General features: G+C 32.3%; 1 protein-coding gene across 1 annotated transcript in view; it reads right to left on the reverse strand.

Moving 5' to 3' along the window:
* The window catches only part of LOC149940484 (cytochrome P450 3A25-like), a 28,135-nt gene extending 11,155 nt beyond the window's left edge, over positions 1 to 16,980 (reverse strand). Inside the window, exons 1-5 of the mRNA XM_090177476.1 lie at positions 16,863 to 16,980; positions 16,149 to 16,248; positions 14,234 to 14,286; positions 13,454 to 13,550; positions 1,345 to 1,464 (exon numbers count right to left, since the gene is read on the reverse strand). Of these exons, the coding sequence (XP_090033602.1) occupies positions 1,345 to 1,464; positions 13,454 to 13,550; positions 14,234 to 14,286; positions 16,149 to 16,248; positions 16,863 to 16,945 (453 nt within the window). The 5' untranslated portion in view covers positions 16,946 to 16,980. The remainder of the gene's footprint in view (positions 1 to 1,344; positions 1,465 to 13,453; positions 13,551 to 14,233; positions 14,287 to 16,148; positions 16,249 to 16,862) is intronic.
* Positions 16,981 to 23,217: the final 6,237 nt, after the last annotated feature.

The following is a 23,217-nucleotide window of genomic DNA, read 5'->3' on the forward strand; positions in this document are numbered from 1 at the left end:
TCATTTGCCAAAAGAGTAATACTTTGAAGGGTTCTTCATTCTCTCTAATGCACAGAATCCTACTTATTTTGAAGCACCTTGTGTCAGATTACCAGTCTGTTCAAAAAAATTAATATTCTGAAATTGAAATAGATTGTATACGTAACGTTTACATTCAGCAGTGTCATCGTAATTGCTAATTTAGTAAAATTCTTAGCATTGGCGAAAGTTTGGGGCTAAATTTATATTTGAGAAAATGCTTGTTCTTTGTTAAATCACCGTACTTCGTGGCTTTTTTGTCATTTTAAAAATTTCGTTGTGACTAATTCTTTCTGAGCATTCTCAAAATATCCTTTATAGCACAACATTGATCTAAAAGTTAAATATAGGCTGTAGTAGCCAAAGAAAATCTCTAACTCGTTGTTTGCGTCAAGTTACTCGCTGTTTTTATCCGAAGGCATAACGTAGCATAGTCATCGCTTCAAGAATAGCAGTTTCTGACAACTAGCTAGTAGGGATGCACCGATATGGGTACAGCCGATATATCGGCCGGCCGATATATCGGCTAATCGTGGCCGATATATCGGCCGCTATTATCGGCCTAGGATAGCCGATATATCGGCCGATATTAACAAAGTTACCTATCACAATATTATGCTTTTTTGTTTACTCTCGTAACCACCTGTTAAAAAATGATATGATCTAAGGCTTTTGGAGTCTAAAAACCACTTATGATTCCTGACCGTTTTGGACGCGAATAATTATTTCCTACAACAGCGATCAAAAAGAAACACTAGAAAATGTCTAATACCAGAAATATCGGCTAATATCGGCCTCACTTAAGCCGATATTGGCCGATACCGATATTTGAAAAATTAGCCGATATATCGGCCGATATATCGGTGCATCCCTACTAGCTAGCTCTCTTATAGACTTTAAAATATCGGCTTTAAAAATTTAATTTTGGGGCACCTACTGAGGTATTAAGTTCCTGAGATTTCTTCAAATTGTCGGAATATAGATTGGGAAACTTGGGCTTCCTAACCATACTATTTCGATAAATGAACTTATGTTTCGGTGGTAATCTGGGAAGGGTGATAATGATGTCCAATTGTAACGTGACCCTAATTTGTTTTTATACAACCACATGGAATCCTTACAGGGTCAATTACTGTCTCAGCATGGAAAGCTTTTTACTTTCTTACTTATTACCGAAATACAAAATTGTGAACGACTTTCGAAACGCGAATTCTACCTAATTCCCTACGTACTGAGATATTTAAACTTATCAAATTTACTAATTGAGGTACAAAAACCCATCACGCTGGGTAGAATATATGTAGCACGGCTGAAAAAAAATCCTACCCTCCTGAGCTTTCCCGTTGAGAAGGCTGGTGTCATTGTATTTCGTAGGTTCCTCCATTTCTCGTCTCCTTTTAAGATGGATAGCATGTTGTCTGTCAAAGGATTCCCAGTTTTAAATTCCTGGTTATAAAAGAGCGAGCCAAATTAGTAAGAAAGAGATAAGTAAGAAGCATCTTGTATTCCGTCTAAATTTGTGGTAATCCATGAAATTTCTGAATTTGCTACACCTTCTTCGGTATCTCCAATATTATGAGTATTAGGTAAAATAACCATTTGTTGAACGAACTTTGCCTTATTTGTGAGTAGTTATATTCATAACTAAAATATTTGTTGCCATGTTCAGAAATTAACTATTTAAATATATTCCTGTACCGGATAACCCCATGCTGGCCCGTAGCATGATCGATCGTGTATTGTAATTAAAGCTCTGTGTAACAGATAAATTAACTGACAAAATTTCGATTAATCGTAAATATTTTGTTTCACTGTTTATTTATGGATATTATCCATGGATAAACAACGATTTAACATGCAAAAAATAATTTATATTTGCGGATAATTGTAGGTTATGGATAAACGTAAAATAAGTAGTTAATTTTTATCCTAACGCCGAGCTCTAATTGTGATTGCCGTCTTTTTTCGTAAGGGTAAAATTTTCCTCAAATGTTCAATACATGGAAGTTTTGGATAATCAATGTAGCAACGCCACTCCCTGACGGCAAGCTGCTAATCTATTTTGGGAAACCACCCCCTTTCAATTTAAAAGTTGGATAAAGGTTATCTAAAAAAATAGTATTCAAACCCATTTTCTGACCTGAGCTTTTAATACCAAGAAATCCGAGGGGCTAACCACTCTTAGAAAATCTGTACACCGGATTACGCTTAGATTACCACTACCAAAGGCAGGGACTTCAAAGATTACGCTTAATCCCATTAGTACAGTCAAAGGTACGGCTCTGTACACCGATTACGCGGAGTGATCAGCCCCTCGAAGAAATCAGATATCAGATTTACCGCAATTACGTTCACGTATTATCAGATCTGTTGATCTGGGTCCAAATGCAAACCAGATAGTTTAAACAGAAAACGAATATGAATTTATTATTATTAATTTATTATTATTGGTGAGCAAAGTACAGTTGCCCGAAACGTGATCGATTTTACGTATCCCTTGAATTAATTCACTTGAAAATTTTGATTACTGTTTATTTTTAATTCCTATCCACAACATAAAATACGTTTAATTATAGAGGGTGTTTCAGAGAAGTCTGGCACAAATTTACACGCGTCTTCTATGGGTAACAAGGTGTGAAAAAGGTCCAAAGAAACTTTTCCTAAATTGAACCGTATCCGAGTAATTGGCCGTCAAAAATCGGCCTCCAAAACGTCGAAAAACGCGCACAAAAGCAGTTTCTATTATTCCTGGGATGCAATGGTTTCGTTTTACAAAGCATTTGGTTTTTAATCAATGAAGATAAGAAAACGGTCACTTGTATCAAAAGTTCATTATTAATTGTAGATATTATCAATAACAAGGGGATTCATAGTAACCACTTCAATTGAAAGAAAGTTACTTATTGAATTTCTTTTTTTTTACTACAAATGCTATAATGGCCAATTTAACTAAAATACAACAAATGTACATAATGATCACTTGGGGCACACGCAAATCATTCTTGAACCAGTTCGAAGATTGGAGGCGTGTTACTAATTCGCGACCAAAAACTATGGTTACGCTCCCTAACGGCGGTGGTAGCAAGTTAGAAACTTAAGCAGACGCTTGACGTTATTAGACCCCTTATACGGTTCGGCACCGTTGCGTCATCTCCATTTTCTGACCTGAGCTTTTAATACCAAGAAATCCGAGGGGCTAACCACTCTTAGAAAATCTGTACACCGGATTACGCTTAGATTACCACTACCAAAGGCAGGGACTTCAAAGATTACGCTTAATCCCATTAGTACAGTCAAAGGTACGGCTCTGTACACCGATTACGCGGAGTGATCAGCCCCTCGAAGAAATCAGATATCAGATTTACCGCAATTACGTTCACGTATTATCAGATCTGTTGATCTGGGTCCAAATGCAAACCAGATAGTTTAAACAGAAAACGAATATGAATTTATTATTATTAATTTATTATTATTGGTGAGCAAAGTACAGTTGCCCGAAACGTGATCGATTTTACGTATCCCTTGAATTAATTCACTTGAAAATTTTGATTACTGTTTATTTTTAATTCCTATCCACAACATAAAATACGTTTAATTATAGAGGGTGTTTCAGAGAAGTCTGGCACAAATTTACACGCGTCTTCTATGGGTAACAAGGAGTGAAAAAGGTCCAAAGAAACTTTTCCTAAATTGAACCGTATCCGAGTAATTGGCCGTCAAAAATCGGCCTCCAAAACGTCGAAAAACGCGCACAAAAGCAGTTTCTATTATTCCTGGGATGCAATGGTTTCGTTTTACAAAGCATTTGGTTTTTAATCAATGAAGATAAGAAAACGGTCACTTGTATCAAAAGTTCATTATTAATTGTAGATATTATCAATAACAAGGGGATTCATAGTAACCACTTCAATTGAAAGAAAGTTACTTATTGAATTTCTTTTTTTTTACTACAAATGCTATAATGGCCAATTTAACTAAAATACAACAAATGTACATAATGATCACTTGGGGCACACGCAAATCATTCTTGAACCAGTTCGAAGATTGGAGGCGTGTTACTAATTCGCGACCAAAAACTATGGTTACGCTCCCTAACGGCGGTGGTAGCAAGTTAGAAACTTAAGCAGACGCTTGACGTTATTAGACCCCTTATACGGTTCGGCACCGTTGCGTCATCTAGACCCGTTTTGGTCTCGTATAGTTTCGCAGTGATCAGTAATGCGTTGTCGTAGGTCGTCAATGTTGTGGACTTTAGTCTTGTGTACCAATTTTTCAAGATATCCTTAAAACTAAAAGTTGGGTATGTGTAGAAATTGTGTTATTTGAGTAACAAGAAGTAAAATCGTCTCATGAGATAAGGGAATAAAAATGTCTACTAGCAAAAGATTACTAAGAGTTCGCATCTAGAAGTATGCTATCGTTACAATTAAAAATTGATTACTTTGTTGTATGGTTTATCAGAGGTTACATGTTCAAAATAGCCCACATTCGCGTGTAGGCAAGCTAGGACGCATCTTCGAAAAGATTTTTGAACTCGAAGAAAGATTTCTGGCGTGTTTCAAATTGTGTCGCAGGCGTCAATTATGGGTTGACGTAGGTCTTCAACGTGTCAAACTTCAGTATTGTATACCAGGTCCTTGATATGACCCCAAAGATAGAAATCACACGGGCTCAAATCCACCTATGAGGAAACGAGGCATCAAGATGAGCTCTCACCCGAAGGCTAAAAAGAGGAGGTGATCAGTATTGCATAACCCACATTCGTTCAAGTAGCTCTGGTAAATTATCTTGTAGAAAGGTTAAATATGACTCTCAAGTTAGTCTAGGTATTAAAAAAAAGTCCAATTAAATGTTCGCCAACAATCCTGCACAAGACGTTGAGACTAAACTTTGAAGTGGTCTAGGTGGGGTAGCGGAGTGGTTAGCACTTTCGCCTCACAGCTAGAGGAGCCGGGTTCGATCCTAGCTTATGGCACTGGGTGAAAACTCGGAACCACTCCTTCTGCGTTGAGTTTGCAAGTTCTCTCCCCACTGGTTTAATGGGTTTTCCCCAGAGCACTTCGGTTTCCCCTTCCATAAAAGCTTGTAGAGGATAACGGCAATAGTAAGTGTAGGTAGCTGTTGCCTCGCGTGTCATGCAGGGCTTGCCACCACCCCAGGGCCGGCGCTATGATTTTCGGGCCCCAGGTAATTTTTACTCCAAAATTTGGTTTTTTGAAAATAGTCAGAAAATTTTAGTTAGGCACCCGTTCCGGCGGGTCCCTTTCGGAGGCCCGGGCCCGGGGTACTTTTGCCCCGCTTACCCCCCCCCCCAAACACCGGCCCTGCACCACCCTGCTATGCATTGTAGGCCGGCCACCTGAATTATTGGCTTTAAAAGTCGCTTGGAAACTAAGGCCTATGATGGTGCTTTGGGTATTAGCCTAGCTGATTATTATTATTATTATTGATGTGACCTAACGGTAGTAGAAACTAGGAGCGTACTTAACTAATTGACGTCGTTAGTACACTCCTGAAACCACTGACCAAATTTTAATCGTCTTGGATAATCGGCCTCATTAAGAGATTGAACCTTCTTTAGACTAAAAACATGTTTTTGGGGGTTACTATTTAATGAGACCATTAGTTACACAAGCCAACTAGCACTCGAAAAAAAATCCCCGGAGATGAGTTAGATACATTTCATAACGCCTCACAATGTGTTATATTTTTACTTACTTATGGCATTTTAAGAATAAAAAAACGAAATTAAATCATTCCCTTTTTACCTCTCCGAAGGGACAAAGTCCACTAGGAGGGTTATACAATCACCGTGTCTGTCTGTGGGTCTGTCTGTCAGGCCTGCGAACACGTTCGCAATTTCGGGGCAAAGGGTAATTTCTGCCGTTTCTCGAAGGGTTGGCAAAACCACCGTGTGACGATGAGCGTTAACGGATTGATTGGGATTTGGTTTGTCTTTTTTTCGTCAACGCTCACCGTCGCGACGGTTCTAATTCAGTTTGATTTGATATTTCGTTATTTTAATGTTTATGTGTAGGTTGTGAATGATGAGTTCGTGTTCTGACGGTTGCGGGTATTGAGTTTGTTGTGCTTGTGTTATGCTGGTTGTGGATGTTGAGTTCATGTTATGACTATTGTGGGTGTTGACTTTGTTATGTTTGTGATATGTTGGTTGTGGATGTTGGGTTCGTGTTATGATGGTTGTGGATGTTAAGATCGTGTTATGATGGTTGTGGATGTTGAGTTTGTACGGGCGTTTTCTCTCCAACGCCTTCCTAATAACTTTGGGACGGATCGAGTGCCGAGGGTTATCCAACCTCTCAACGTCCAATGGCAGGGTTTCCACCAATTGTAGACGGTATTCGTCTTAGTATCAATTTGCGATTTTTTGGCGCCAGCCGGGAATCGAACCCAGGTCTGCCTCGTGCAAGAGATGTACTCTAACCACTCAGCCACCAACGCTTGTTAATTAGCGGTGTTTTTCTAAAAAACTGCTTTGGCGAATATCCTTTACAAAGTTTATAACGTTAGGTACTATAATTTATTCTACATCATTTTAAATATTTTTAAATTATATTAATCTTATATTTAATAAAATATTTATAAATTATATTAATCTTATATTTAATAAAATATTTATAAATTATATTAATCTTATATTTAATGAAATATTTATAAATTATATTAATCTTATATTTAATGAAATATTTATAAATTATATTAATCTTAAATTTAATTAAATATTTATAAATTATATTAATCTTATATTTAATTAAATATTTATAAATTATATTAATCTTAAAGGAACCATTATGATAAGGCGGGTTTTTTTACGAAACGGATGAATACAATATATGTGATATATATTTAATTAAATATTTATAAATTATATTACTCTTATATTTAATTAAATATTTATAAATTATATTAATCTTATATTTAATAAAATATTTATAAATTATATTAATCTTATATTTAATAAAATATTTATAAATTATATTAATCTTATATTTAATGAAATATTTATAAATTATATTCATCTTATATTTAATTCAATATTTATAAATTATATTCATCTTATATTTAATTAAATATTCATAAATTATATGAATCTTATATTTAATTAAATATTTATAAATTATATTAATCTTATATTAAATTCAATATTTATAAATTATATTCATCCTATATTTAATTAAATATTTATTAATTATATTAATCTTATATTTAATTAAATATTTATAAATTATATTAATCTTATATTTAATTAATTATTTAGAAATTATATTAATCTTATATTTAATTAAATATTTATTAATTATATTAATCTTATATTTAATTAAATATTTATTAATTATATTAATCTTATATTTAATAAAATATTTATAAATTATATTAATCTTATATTTAATAAAATATTTATAAATTATATTCATCTTATATTTAATTAAATATTTATAAATTATATTCATCTTATATTTAATTAAATATTTATAAATAATATGAATCTTATATTTAATTCAATATTTATAAATTATATTAATCTTATATTTTATTAAATATTTATAAATTATATTAATCTTTTATTTAATTAAATATTTATAAATTATATTCATCCTATATTTAATTAAATATTTATTAATTATATTAATCTTACATTTAATTAAATATTTATAAATTATATTTATATTATATTTAATTAAATATTTATTAATTATATTAATCTTATATTTAATTAAATATTTATTAATTATATTAATCTTATATTTAATAAAATATTTATAAATTATATTAATCTTATATTTAATAAAATATTTATAAATTATATTCATCTTATATTTAATTAAATATTTATAAATTATATTCATCTTATATTTAATTAAATATTTATAAATAATATGAATCTTATATTTAATTCAATATTTATAAATTATATTAATCTTATATTTTATTAAATATTTATAAATTATATTAATCTTTTATTTAATTAAATATTTATAAATTATATTCATCCTATATTTAATTAAATATTTATTAATTATATTAATCTTACATTTAATTAAATATTTATAAATTATATTTATATTATATTTAATTAAATATTAATAAATTATATTAATCTTATATTAAATTAAATATTTATAAATTATATTAATCTTATATTTAATTAAATATTTATTAATTATATTAATCTTATATTTAATTAAATATTTATTAATTATATTAATCTTATATTTAATAAAATATTTATAAATTAAATTCATCTTATATTTAATTAAATATTTATAAATTATATTCATCTTATATTTAATTAAATATTTATAAATTATATTCATCTTATATTTAATTCAATATTTATAAATTATATTCATCTTATATTTAATTAAATATTCATAAATTATATGAATCTTATATTTAATTAAATATTTATAAATTATATTAATCTTATATTAAATTAAATATTTATAAATTATATTCATCCTATATTTAATTAAATATTTATTAATTATATTAATCTTATATTTAATTAAATATTTATAAATTATATTAATCTTATATTTAATTAATTATTTAGAAATTATATTAATCTTATATTTAATTAAATATTTATTAATTATATTAATCTTATATTTAATTAAATATTTATTAATTATATTAATCTTATATTTAATAAAATATTTATAAATTATATTAATCTTATATTTAATAAAATATTTATAAATTATATTCATCTTATATTTAATTAAATATTTATAAATTATATTCATCTTATATTTAATTAAATATTTATAAATAATATGAATCTTATATTTAATTCAATATTTATAAATTATATTAATCTTATATTTTATTAAATATTTATAAATTATATTAATCTTTTATTTAATTAAATATTTATAAATTATATTCATCCTATATTTAATTAAATATTTATTAATTATATTAATCTTACATTTAATTAAATATTTATAAATTATATTTATATTATATTTAATTAAATATTTATTAATTATATTAATCTTATATTTAATTAAATATTTATTAATTATATTAATCTTATATTTAATAAAATATTTATAAATTATATTAATCTTATATTTAATAAAATATTTATAAATTATATTCATCTTATATTTAATTAAATATTTATAAATTATATTCATCTTATATTTAATTAAATATTTATAAATAATATGAATCTTATATTTAATTCAATATTTATAAATTATATTAATCTTATATTTTATTAAATATTTATAAATTATATTAATCTTTTATTTAATTAAATATTTATAAATTATATTCATCCTATATTTAATTAAATATTTATTAATTATATTAATCTTACATTTAATTAAATATTTATAAATTATATTTATATTATATTTAATTAAATATTAATAAATTATATTAATCTTATATTAAATTAAATATTTATAAATTATATTAATCTTATATTTAATTAAATATTTATTAATTATATTAATCTTATATTTAATTAAATATTTATTAATTATATTAATCTTATATTTAATAAAATATTTATAAATTAAATTCATCTTATATTTAATTAAATATTTATAAATTATATTCATCTTATATTTAATTAAATATTTATAAATTATATTCATCTTATATTTAATTAAATATTTATAAATAATATGAATCTTATATTTAATTCAATATTTATAAATTATATTAATCTTATAATTTATAAATATTTAATAAAATATATTAATCTTTTATTTAATTAAATATTTATAAATTATATTCATCCTATATTTAATTAAATATTTATTAATTATATTAATCTTACACTAATTAAATATTTATAAATTATATTTATATTATATTTAATTAAATATTAATAAATTATATTCATCTTATAATTAATTAAATATTAATAAATTATATTCATCTTATATTTAATTAAATATTAAGTATTTAAATTTTTTGATCGTGTTACGGAATTTAACTCGGGTCGCATCGTTACAAAGCAGATAGTTTACCGCCGAGCCATTGACTTCCTTTTGGGAAATAGAAAGTAAAGAAACCATTATGATAAGGCGGGTTTTTTACCTTTTAATAACGCTTAGAAAAAGGATAATTATTCAAAACTCCCGCGGAAACTATACAAAAGTAATAGTATAGCGCCACCGTGTGGAGAACTATCATTCAAACCGGGTAAAAAATATAATCTCTTCAATTTTTCGAACTTTAGTCAAATCTCGAGGGGTCAAACAAAACATGAAAAAAAGGTATATAGGGCCGTTGCCGTCAATTTAGAAGATTTAGTCTTCTTTAGTTCTTGGCTGTCAGAAGAAATACTACAGGACGGGGTCCTTTTGTCTGTCAAAAGTTATGAGGTAACTTTGCGGTTTTAATTAGTTTGTTCGGTCTTTGGTCAAGAAAAGAGTTAAATTGTGTTTCGTGTTTGGAACGTGAGTGAATGGACTTAAGTGTATGCTTAAGACTGAAAGTGTTAAAGTAATTGTGAACTAACTCAAGTCAGCTGTAAGATAAAATTGATTGTTATTACTTTTTGAATTGGAATAACCTAATTATACCCTTGAAATTGTCAACTCAACCTGTGAGGCTAATTAAGTAGATTGGAAGTAATTAGTAGCGAACAGCTCTCAGCTGTTAATTAAGACGGAGTTTATAGTTAGGTAGTTTGAATTTAGTTAAAATTACTCAGTATAATTTATAATATTTACTTAAGTGTAAGTGTGTTTTGGTTTATGTTTACATCACGATGAACTAAGACAAATCTAGTCTTAGACACTTAAGTACCAGTTCTGTACAATTACGTAGAAGGGATATATATTGTTGGGCTATTGATGAAAGTTAAATCAAGAACGTTCCATAGACATTTATAATTTTGTATAATTCTGGTTGCCATTTTATTTTCTTATCACTCGCCCACAACATTACAGTTCTGGCAATCCCGAATCAAATAAATTTTCGATATAACGGCGACGGGAAATTATTCTCGTAAATTTATCGCGCGGCCTTAGGGAATATTCTTTTAACAAAATTTCGATAAACTATCGTTTAATTAAAATCAGCCCGATTCCGTTTAAATTATAAACCAAAAAGCGAACGGTCGTTATAATAACCCCTGTAGATATTTCTTTCATAAAATTTGCTTCGTATTATACATGTATTCAACTTATAAACGTGTACTGTAAAAAAGGGTTAAATTCAATTGTGCAGTGTTATAGTACGTCTAACTCACTGTTGTAATTATAATTAAAATTTTTTACCGGGCGGGATAGAACTGGGATAGCATTTTTAACAAATAACTCTAAATTGCGGAGATATGTCTTAAAGAGTTATCTCGAGAAATTAATACCACTAGGGACTATTCTTCCGAGGAGAGGTATATTTTGGCTGGCCACTTTGTTTTTGTGAACTTGTACGCGTATGAAATTTTTAAGGTCAAATCGTTTTAGTACAGTCAGCAGAAATTAGAGGGTTAAAGGTAAAACCTGTGGGTGATCCATTTTTTTTTTTTATTTATTTACGTGTTTTCTAATCGGCTTAAATATAGTTGCAATACAGCGAAGGCGTTCATTTAACGTTTATTGAAATTCGAGCTTGCGTTTAGTCAAGTCAGGGTTGTAGAGAGATGGTTCGATCACTTAGCAATTCTACCATAGGATAGTTTAGCTAAAGAAAAAGTGGCAAATAGATGGCGCGCCCGACACTGTGTAGCCCCTTCAGATACCTATAGGCGTTCCCCAATGCACATAAGTACTGAGGTGCAGCCTAATTTATAGGAGACGACGGGAAATTTAAAGTTTGCAAGCTAACTGGGATCGCGTTAATTTCTGTTTCGTTTTTACACGTGTGAATTTTAAGGAAATTAATTTTTTAAATATTTATAATTAGCGAACATTAAATTTCAGTTTCTCAGATATTTATTTGAACTGAAATACAAATTTTGTACTTGAATTAATAAAGGAATACAACTGACCGTACTTTGGCCTTCTGGCTCTTAATTAGCTTCGGTTTGCTTAGATTGTTCGCAATTTTCAAAAATTAAATTGTTAATGAATTTAAAACAAAGCGAAAATTAACTAATTTAGAGATCATAACGAACCGAGATCGATCGACACGGAAACTTGGTAGTGTTCCCTTTCCGTAGGTACTCCAGTGTAATGAGGTAAAGCCCACAAAATATCTGTAGGGGCTACTAAGCGTCACTAGCGCCATCCGTGCTAAAAAAATATTTATCCAAGTAAAAAATCTAAGTAATCGAACCATCTCTCTACAACCCTGGTCAAGTGGCTCTCTGTGCTTTGTTGATGGTAAGGTTTTTGCTTCTTGTTAATACATTTGGTGTGGATAATTGGATATCTACGATTCCTAATACAGTCATTGGTTTCCTGGGGATATTGGAAATTGGACGGCATTGGTCTTTTTCATGCGGTATGTGTCACTGCGTCAACTGGAAGTCTACGAGTCGTCCATTACCAGATGTCGAAAATAGCTTTTCTACGGTATCTTCATCAAGGGCAAGTGTTGAAATAAAATGAGCGTTAAAGGTGTGGCTATAGTATTTCGTAAGCGAGAAAAATACAAATACCCTCTGTAGAAATATTTCTTTCATTAAAATTTGCTTCGTATTATATTCAACTGATAAACTTGTACTGTAAAATTCCATTTATAATATTCTGAATAAATTAAAGTTGGTCGTTTCGTCTCAATTATTTTAATTATAAATTTTATACCGGGCGGGATAGAACTGGGATAAAATTTTTAGCAAATAACTCTGAATTGCGGAGATAAATCTTTAAGGGTCATCTCGAGAAATTTATACCACTAGGGACAATTCTTCCGAGGAGAGGTATATTTTGGCTTGCCAACTTGTTTAATAGTAGTAGTAACTTAGAAATACCTTGTTATTGTTAACACGTATTTTTACACGTAGCTTTTTCTTTTATTTTAATTACGCACTTTTGATACTACTTTTGTTTTTATCGAAAAAGATCAGAAACCAATGCTTAGTGAAAGGAAACAATTATGTTCAAGGAATAATAGAAACTGCACATTTGCGCGTTTTTCGACGTTTTGGAGGCCGATTTTTACTCAGACACGGTTCAATTTAGGAAAACGTTTCTTAAGATCATTTTCACTCCTTGTTACCCAAAGAACACGCCTGTTAATTTGTGACAGACTTAAATGAAACACCCTGTATATAAGTCAGCTATAGAACTGAACCTGGCGAGATGAATTATAGCAGATCGGTTACTAGGTGAGGGGAACAATCTGACTTGACTAATTTGTTATCTTCAGATATCTGATAATTACAACCTGAATAACCAGGCCCTTGCAAGCAATGACGATTATACAAGGTCTGTAATTAACTCTTAATAATGAAATATTGTGTGCAGCGGTAGAATGTAGGACAACAATAAGATCATATTACCCTTCTTGAAGAAAAGCTACTGAAATCCTTCACTAGAATGAGCTTCAGCAATTCGGGATCGCCCACATACAGCGCTGGTATAAGCCCCGAATATGATCTAATTTGCGAAATCGAAAGTTAGTATTACATAATCGAAGATAAAACACGCAATTTTTTAGTTGTGATTTAAACACACTGTTTTTCAGTTGTATTTTTTCATAGTATTCAATTAGTTTTATAAAAAGGCTTCAGAACCAATTATCGAATTATTTCGATTTTAAGTCTACTGCAGATTCAGCTGCAGATGATAATTCAAATAAATTCGGAAATGAGCCCTCACTTAAATTAATTTTTAAGAAAATTTTGATATTGAAATAGTTTGTATACGTTAACCGTGAGTGTCATCGTAGTTAAGAAGAAATTAGAAAATTTAATCATATTTCAATATTTAGACTTGTAGTGTAATTTTATGAAATGTTTTAACATGAGATTCCATTTCATGAGCTTGTTTTTAACAATACAATAGGATACGATTCCCTTTGTTACAATAGGTTCAATAAATTTCCAGGAGTGAACTGGCGACATACTAGTCAGGTGTGCATATTTCCCTTACAGCCCCAAACCAAAATATGGTCTTTCACTCGTTCAGCTTTGCCCACCAGCCCACCTGGCCTCTGACAATTCTACTACTTAAAGAACGTCTTAAAATATCAAACCTTCTGAACATTGGAATATCGATCAATAAATTGAAGTAATTTTGTGAATATTTATTGTGTAAGTGAATGTTTAAACTCTGCTTACCCAAACAATCGACCATATTTCTCGTACAGCTTTTTATCGTAACCGTGAAATCCCTGAAATGTAAAGAATGTAATCTTAGTTCTGAAATTAAGAACTTTTCTTATCTCTAGGTACTTGTATGTCACGCCAAAGTGAATTTTCAAAAATATTTAATACTTCTATATTGTCAGGGGAAAAAACGAAAACAAAACTAAAACAGATTCTGCAAACTTTTGGTGGTGTATAACAACAAGATTCTGTAATCATACATGTATGGTTTTTGATAAGAAAGATATGCAGTTATAAAAGGCTCTGGTTTATCTGATAGTGTTGAAAAATTGCGAATAATGTTATCATTAATTATACTGGTTTTGAAAATACTATTAGTTTACCAAAGATCCTTTGTGAAAACTTTAATCAGTGTCGCATCAAAGATATACGTATCCCGATAAGTCAATTATCAAAAAAGTTGCACAAAAATCGTTTCTTGAAAATGAGTAATTGTATGGTGCTTTGTAATTCGAACACTTTTGTGTGTAGAAAACAAGGTAAAGTAAAGGATGTCTTCAAACGATTCTATCGTATATTTGAAATATGAAACGATTATCGATTGCTTTTCGTATATGATATGAATAAATCTATTAACAATAAAAAGCTAGTGTTTTAAAGATCATGTGATTTAAATGGATAAATGAGTTTTAGAATGAGACACCCTGGTTCAACGTATTTGAATTAAAATTTCTACGGAAACAAGCCGGTGTATTATCAGTGTTGGGAAGTATTTTAAACACATTTTCTGTATTTAGTTTTTTTAATTACTTTTTCGTAGTATTTAGTTACAAAATACCGAAATTTAACAAAAAAAATACTTAATACAATAATAATATTACAATCCAATATATGATGGTATTTTAGCGACTCTTTCCCATATTGTTATTGTGGATTTCATATGATTTTAAGTACGCAGCAGCGCGGGAACAAGTGCGTAATTCGGTTAGTTGTCTATCTTTACCGTTAAAATGGATACATATCCCCCATTGTTACCCGGCCACCTGTTTAAAGGCATTATAAGTCGCTAGATGACTTGGGCCTAAGGTAGTGCCTTGGGTATTGGCCTAGCTGATAATTATTATTAAAATGATAATTTTCCATAAATTTTAAATTTATATTTTTTAAGTAGTTATTTTTAATATAATAAAGATGAACGTCAAAGCAAAATGTACGTTTGTTCCAGTACTACTCTCTCGGCTCAAACGAATGCAATACCAAATCTTCTGGTAAGGGCTACATTATTGGTGATTTCGAATGAGGTAATGTTACGGATATTTAGCTTTATAAATAAATAAATAATCATGTCGAGCAATTATTCTTACTTAAAGCAAATGTTCCTTTTAAATAGAGTATTTTGTTTTTTAAAATACTAAAATAAAGTATTTATGTAAAAAATTTTTCCAAACACTGTGTATTGTCCCCATAAATATTGTAACTCCCCCGAAATAAGTTGACAATGGCGTCTTTTTAATAACCAATTAAAAACTTTCACGCCTGCCGTTCACAGAAAGCTTAAGTGATGTCATTACTCTGTGACAAGACTAAGTCAAAATAAGATAAATATTGCAAAAAAAATATAATGAGGAGCAATGTTGCAGAAACCTAACAGATTTTGGCAGACTACCTTTAGCTAATTTTCAAAACCCAACAGCCCCTAGCAGATCCAACAGATCAACTTCAGACACGTTGAATCTACAATACAGTCCAATTAAAAGTTTTGCATTCCCATAATTGCCATCGAACAGGTATGTGCACATACTTTGCTAGCCAATTACAACCCTCTTAATTATTACAGTCTGATAACTAGTACTTTCAGCGCCAATTTAGCTTTTTAACTCCAACGAACTTACAATTAAATAAAGCCTAATACAAATAATGAACCTACCTCTCCGGTAAAAATCCCGGCTGTGTTGCCTAAAATGGGAATTGATTTGTCACTTTTTATTGATTTTCCAACCCAGAAATTGAATCTTCGGAAATAAACCCTTTAAAACAAGTTTAAAAGACTGTTAAGATATTTATTTATAATTCATTTCGAAATAAGGTATTTTTCAATCGATAAATTAATTGCGAAAAGCACAAGAAATCTATAGAAAATATGACCTTCAAGTTTTATTAAGCTACTATCAAGAATGTATTTTTTCAACTTAGGGAGAATGAATATGTCGAGATTATTTTTAGCATTTCTCCAATTCCACCCGTTGGGGCCCCCGGTATGCTCCTCTGCTTTAATAAAATCAAATAACACTGCAATCTCATTGGTTCTTAAAAATAACGTTTTTCGACGCGATTAAGGCTGCTGCGAGGACGCAAAAAAAAGACCGCCTCCTTTCCCCCCCCCCCCCCCCTTAACGTGACAGGTTTAGGGCCTCAACGTGTCCGTCGATAGTCTCGACATATTCATTCTCCCTGAGTATAAATTAATACATTCTTGCTACTATATACAGCAAAAAAAATTGTCAGTTCAATAAAAATTTTATCAAGTCAATTTTAATGTTAAATTATGTTAAAGAGCGATATTGGTATTTGTTAATTATGCTGAACAAAAAGCCTGGATATGAATATCACAAATTGAGTTGAAAAATAAAAGTATACCTACCAGTAAGCCGCATATCCTAAAACCAGCAGAAGAATTAAGGAGATAATATACTGCGCGACGGTTAGCAAAAGTGAGAGCAACATCGTTCCGCCTTCGTCGCCGTCAAAACGCGTACTACAAGGACGTTTATCCGCTCTGACAGCTTTTATACATTTTTAACACAGTGTAAAGGTTCGAATGAATACAATCACTACGATAAGGAAATAACGTGATTGTGTATCATAAGCTGACGTATAAAGGCTTTGTTTTTAAAGAGATGGCTAGTGATTATATTTCTTCCAAATTCTCAAGTCCATACATGTAAATTCAGCAGCCTATTTTTCATACTATGATTGTTATCTAATTTGAAAAGGTTTTTGACATTGAAAATTACGAGTCGCTCCCGAAGCAGCGTAGGGTTATACCTTTGGTTTATTCGCCTTCTTTGGATTTATAAAGCTACCATCCAGGACGTTATGATATAAGAACCGTTATATCGTGGTTTAAGCAACGGGCTAACCATTTCCTTAAATTCTGTACACCGATTATAGTGAGTATAGCCAACCTTTGGTAGTGCTAAATCTGTAATTGATTACGTAATCACTTAAGTACAATGAAAGCTACGAGCCTGTCCACCGATTACGGATAGTGGTCTCCCCTCGCCTTTAAAGGGCCCCACCGGACATAGGGAGCGCTACCTGATTTTCTGGGTGTAACCCTTTAAGCTACATAAATATTATAGTAGTTTCAACTACAAAAGTAAGACTGGACAGCTCATTATTCTTTGCATCGACATTTAATGGGTCATTAACAACAAATTGTAAGTAGGAATAGCGTACAATTTTTATTTTTTTAAATAATAAGTAGACACAATTTCCTTTTCATTTGCCAAGCATCACGAGCCTAGCATAGGCTATTGTAAGACTCATGCTACTTTACAGTCCCCGCTGCCTCCACCATCCACAAATCATCTGGTAACACTGCGCTACTACAGTCAAATACAACCCAGCGCCTAAATCACAAGAAGCGGTTTAAAATATCGTTGACGGCACTGTGGTGGGAGCGACGGCCAAACTCGTTTTGCAGCTGAGGCCATGAGAACCGAAGGAGTCAACCAGGCTACCACAAATACGGGAGTGGGGTACACAAATTGTAGCTCCCAACCGAAGGCCGACGGCTACGCGAAAGGAATCATCAGAGAGATGGCTTCCAAGAGAAGGAGACGGAAGAACATTTAGCCACGCACCGGACTCAGTCGAAGAAACTGCGAGAAGACGCGCTTTATCACGATCTGACACTGTACTCTACGGTTTCCGTACCCATCCGCGGGGCCAACGCCGGATAGGAAACTCCACAACGGCACTGGGCCAAGCGCGAGAGAGACGGAAGGGGAAACAGAAACAAGATTTTTTTGATATGGCATTAGGAAAGGGTAAACTAAGAAATCAACGAAACCCCGCGAAATTTGAAAGTTTCCCAATATTTAATAACTGTTAAGTGGGTGTAAATAATTAGGAAATATATATACTTAGAGACCGCGTGAAATTTTAAAGTTTAACAATCTTTAATAAAATTTTAAGTCTAAAGGTGTTAATTATTATAAAGTATATATAAAGTATACCTAGATAGAGTAGAGACAGAAATACTCCGTGGATAGAGCCGGAAGCTTCGCACCCCTATAATATAATACACAATATTTTATGTTGAATAACAAATTTTATTGAATACTATGTATATATTTTTGCTTAAAGGTATACACAGTTTTTTGAAGTATACACCGTATTTTTCATTATGTTTTTTAGTACGGCTGAGTAAGAAGCGACGATTTACGAAGGTTACATTATTTTCTAGGTTAGCTCGTCTTAAACTATTATATAGGGCACGGCGTGACCCACTTGTTTTTCTACCAGTGATATTAGATCTATGGTGTAACGTTTCCAATTTCTGACCTCACTCATAATATATTTTGTCTCTATTTAGGGATTTTGTTTAAAAGTGCAGCCGCTGCCCCTGTTCTTGATTTAATTATTTAACCATTAGGATAAACTATACGTCCACTTACAGATATTTAATGACTCGATATTCCAATAATAGTTTCGGAGATCAGGCACTCACAATTTGGTCATTTATACCCTTTTTAGTGGTTTATTCCGATTTGTGCTTAAAATCTAGATACGGTCTGATTTGGATAAAATATATTTTCCGTTATGCCATAGCGTCTTTTGGAAATTCAATATTCAACCGTGTATGTACGGAGTTTCAACTCTTCAACTTCTACTTACTGAATTTTAGGACGGACCGAGCACTTGTCTAAAAATAAATAAGACTTGAACTCGCGGCTTTATACTTGCCAAGCGAGTGCTCTACCACCGAACCACAGACACATACGTCACTTATTAATAATCATCAGTAACTTCACTGAGCAAAAGTAGGATCTTATGCTACTTTCAGTTGAGTTTTTTATTTTATTTATTTACCGAACGAAATAACGAGTGTTTTGTCATTTCGAATTGGTTCACGTCTTCAAATTGAATATATATAATATCCTAGACAAACCATGAAGGAATAACAAGAAAATTTTAAATTTGCCGTGCTATTTATTAGAGTACGACAGCCAGGTGACGCTAGCATCTCCTTTCAAAATAAACTTAAAAAGCGCTAAGGCCGAGTCGGCTCTCCTGTTATTGCTCCATGGACAAACTCTTCCGAGGAGAGTTATATTTTGGCTTGCCAACTTTTTTTTACTTCACTGTTGAACGAATCATTCCTTGAACAGACTTTAAACCCATGGCAAAGTCGCTAAGATTTGAGCTTCTTTGGGCCCCTAGATATCACCTCCAACTGCCTTTCTTTGGGTGGGTCCATGGGCTTCTGCTTAGTCAGCCTTATGGATAATAACCAAAATACTCAAAGCGTATGGTTTTGAGCTAACTGGTTTTATAAGGTAGCAAAACGCGAATGGGGCGCACATACCACCAGAACCAACTTGCTAGTCAGTACGAACGAACAGTGGTTTATATTTAAAGGTAGAAAAGGTGCAATTAAATATAGAATCTCCTCGCGTTTGAGTTCAATGGATGCAGGAGTGTACCTAAACATCCAAATGGTTTGACTCTTTACCTACGTAGGTAGGGTGTCGGCTGGAGTTGCTACAGCATCCACTCTTAATCCCACTGCTGTGTGCGAAGTGGGGATTGGTCCACCTAGGCACCCTTTGCTGCTCCTTCTGCTGGGTTGAGTGGCTAGCGTCAAAGGTGCGACCATCAGTAGTAGGGTACTGCTACCCATGATGTATTTGTCACCTGCCCGTGCTAGGTGGACGCTGGCGTAGGGCACTATGATGATAGGCCTCCGGGGGTATGGTCTCTGTTACTAGGTACACTGGGCTATAAATTCTGACACACTGTTGGCCAATTGAAAAATGACCGTTCATTTAGTGGTCTGAGTCGACTCGAAAACGATTACCCACTTCGTGGCCGGCTGATGTACCGTAATAAGACCTTTTCGACTCTGAGCCGTCTCAAAATATACTACCCGTATAGTAGTATTTTAAAAAGAGGAAACTTAACTGTGCCCCCTTTATTAAGCATCCCACCTCCATAAATAGGGTACCTCTCATTTTTTCTCACTCAGGATAACAGAAAGCAATTAAAATCTACTAGTTGAAGTGTTGATATATTCACTCGGCAGCATGTATCTCGCTAACGCCACCCGTTATATATTTTCCGATTATTTAAACATGCTATTTAAATAATGCTACTGATAGGATTCAAGCGTGACGTAACTACTATGCATTATGTGTTAATTCTTTGTGACTGTCGTCCCTTTATTTTTTTAACAATTATTAAACAAATTATTTATATAATTGCTATCGAATAACTATTTAGGTATCGAATATTTGTATTTATAAGATATAAATTAAATTAATATACATCTAGGGTGCCCTATATCTTAGCAGCCCATTGCAATTTATAGTGAAATTCATCACCAATTATTAAATGGTGGTTGCTATACAGCAGACAGTTTTACGTTCTGTTGAAATCGAACGTTAAGATTGTTTTATTGAAAGTCAAAATTTCAGCCAGAGGCTCCAAAAGTAAACCGGTTTCGCCCTTTTGGGGCTCAACAGTTCTGTGTAGGAACTCTAGCTTTTCTCGAAGATCTTCCGATATCGGTAAAACTAATATACACCCTGGATGTATACAGGGTGTCCGAAATTGCTCTGACTGGCCATTTCTATAATACAGGTAGTATTAATAGAGTTAGCTGGAAGTCGACTGAGTGTTAAACAGTGGCGTAGCTAGGAAAATTGGGCCCCAATGCAAGATAAGAAAATGGGCTCCTGTGACATGTCAATTTTTGTGCATTCCTATTATAAGTGCGTTGGCCTATTTACGCCACTGGGTTCCAATATCGTGATAATGACATCACGGTAATACTCTCAATAAAAATATACATGTTTACGGCGTTGTTTCCGGAGACAGCCGATCGGACAGTCGACTAAGTAAACATTTATGGGCCCCATTACTGGGGTGGACCCCAATGCACCGCATTGACGTATTCACGCCACTGGTGTTAAACCATTTCATATCCGACCACTATACTGGCAGTAATTTTTGAGTCGGCTGGGTGTCAACAAAGTGCCAAAGCCGGTTCATATCCGACCCATATACAGGTAATATTTTTTTAGTCGGTTGGGAGTCAACAGAGATCTTAAACCGTTTCTCAGCCATTTACTGAATGAGTAGTATTTTATGAGTCGGCTCGAAGTCGGTAAAGCGTCGAACCGTATCTCAGTCGACAACTATCTGAGTAGTTATTTCGACCGCTCGCATTTGGTTGTATACTATTGGACCGAATCCCGTTTGACCGAATCCCATTGAACCGAAAAGTATTTTCGTTTATAGCCCAACATGGCGGGATTCAGTTGAATGGGAAATTTAAATCTGGTTCGTTTTCACTTCGGGTAGGTTAGTTCAGGTTGGGTTAGGTTAGGTTGGTTCAGGTTGGGTTAGGTTAGGTTAAGTTAGGTTGGGTTGGGTTAGGTTAGGTTAGGTTAGTTCAGGTTGGGTTGGGTTAGGTTAGGTTAGGTTAGGTTGGGTTAGGTTAGATATGGTAGGCAACTATTTCACGTCGGGTCTTATCAAGGTTATTTTCCAAAATTAAACCCGGAAAATATCAAATTTCAAGGGAAAAAGGTCTAAAAATACACGTCGGTACGAAAAAATAAACATTTAAGACATAGTTTAGTCCAAATTAGATATACTATCGTCACGGAACCTACGATATATAAATATGTATCACTAACGGTATATTGAATGAAAACCGCGCAAAAAGCGATTTTCGGTCGATTGGAATTCGGTTGAATGGTACATTCGGACGAATGGGATTTCGGTCCAATGGTCTACAATCCTTGCATTTCTACAGATTTTCGCTGACTAATTGCCAACTTTGTCTCCTACCCGACTGAGTCGACTGCTAGTCGACTGTTAAATGGAAACCCAATCAGACTTGGAAATAGTGATATTTTTAACGGGGCCCCTTTAAGTTTATTTTTATTAAGGGCCAGTGGCCCAGTGGAGGTGAAATCGGGGAAAACATTTTAAAATAGGAAGAGAAAATACAAGAATAATAATTGGTTACGTTACTTGCGTAAACATTTATTGACTTTAAAACGTTAACTTTAACGCTAGATTTCGCTCTCAACTAGGGTAGGAAAACAGAGTTTCGGCAACGGCGTAAAAAATATTTACCCCAGTTCGAATGATTTATTTTAAGGGCCCCCGGTTTTTTTAAGAGCCCTAGGTCTCCTGCTATTTCCAAGACTGAGCCCAATGCTGCTGGGAGGTTTACTCAAAAGATGACACACGCATTTCTTATTTGTAAATTTGAATTTGCCGGGATAAATTTACTCTTAAATTACGTCATCTATCAATAATTTTTATTGGTAATCCAATAAATACCGATTCTCAGAAAAAAAAAACGGATGTCCAGTCTAAGGTAGGTAGCTGCGGGAATGTAACAATAGCCTAAAAAACGAAAGAACGATATTGTAGCATTACGTCCTTGATGATAATTAATTGAGAAAAAAACAGATGAATAAACAGAAGTCCGGATACCAATACTTCTCAGTCTGGCTTATGCTATAAACACTATAGCAACTCGGAATTTTCATTGCTAAATTCCTTTGAATTCAGATAACAATCATACATGAGTGTATATCTTACGATAATATTAAAAATAGGTTGTTAATGATTTGGGAAAAACTTCATCAAAAAATTAAGCTTTTATCCCTATCGCGCGCACAGTTACGTTATCGTAGCTGTTATATTCTTTCCAACCGTTACACAACCTCAAAATGAATTGAAACCTGCCA

The sequence above is a fragment of the Leiobunum rupestre genome, chromosome 6 (assembly GCF_980474605.1).
Source record: "Leiobunum rupestre chromosome 6, qqLeiRupe1.1.hap1, whole genome shotgun sequence".
Taxonomy (NCBI): Eukaryota; Metazoa; Arthropoda; class Arachnida; order Opiliones; family Sclerosomatidae; genus Leiobunum; species Leiobunum rupestre.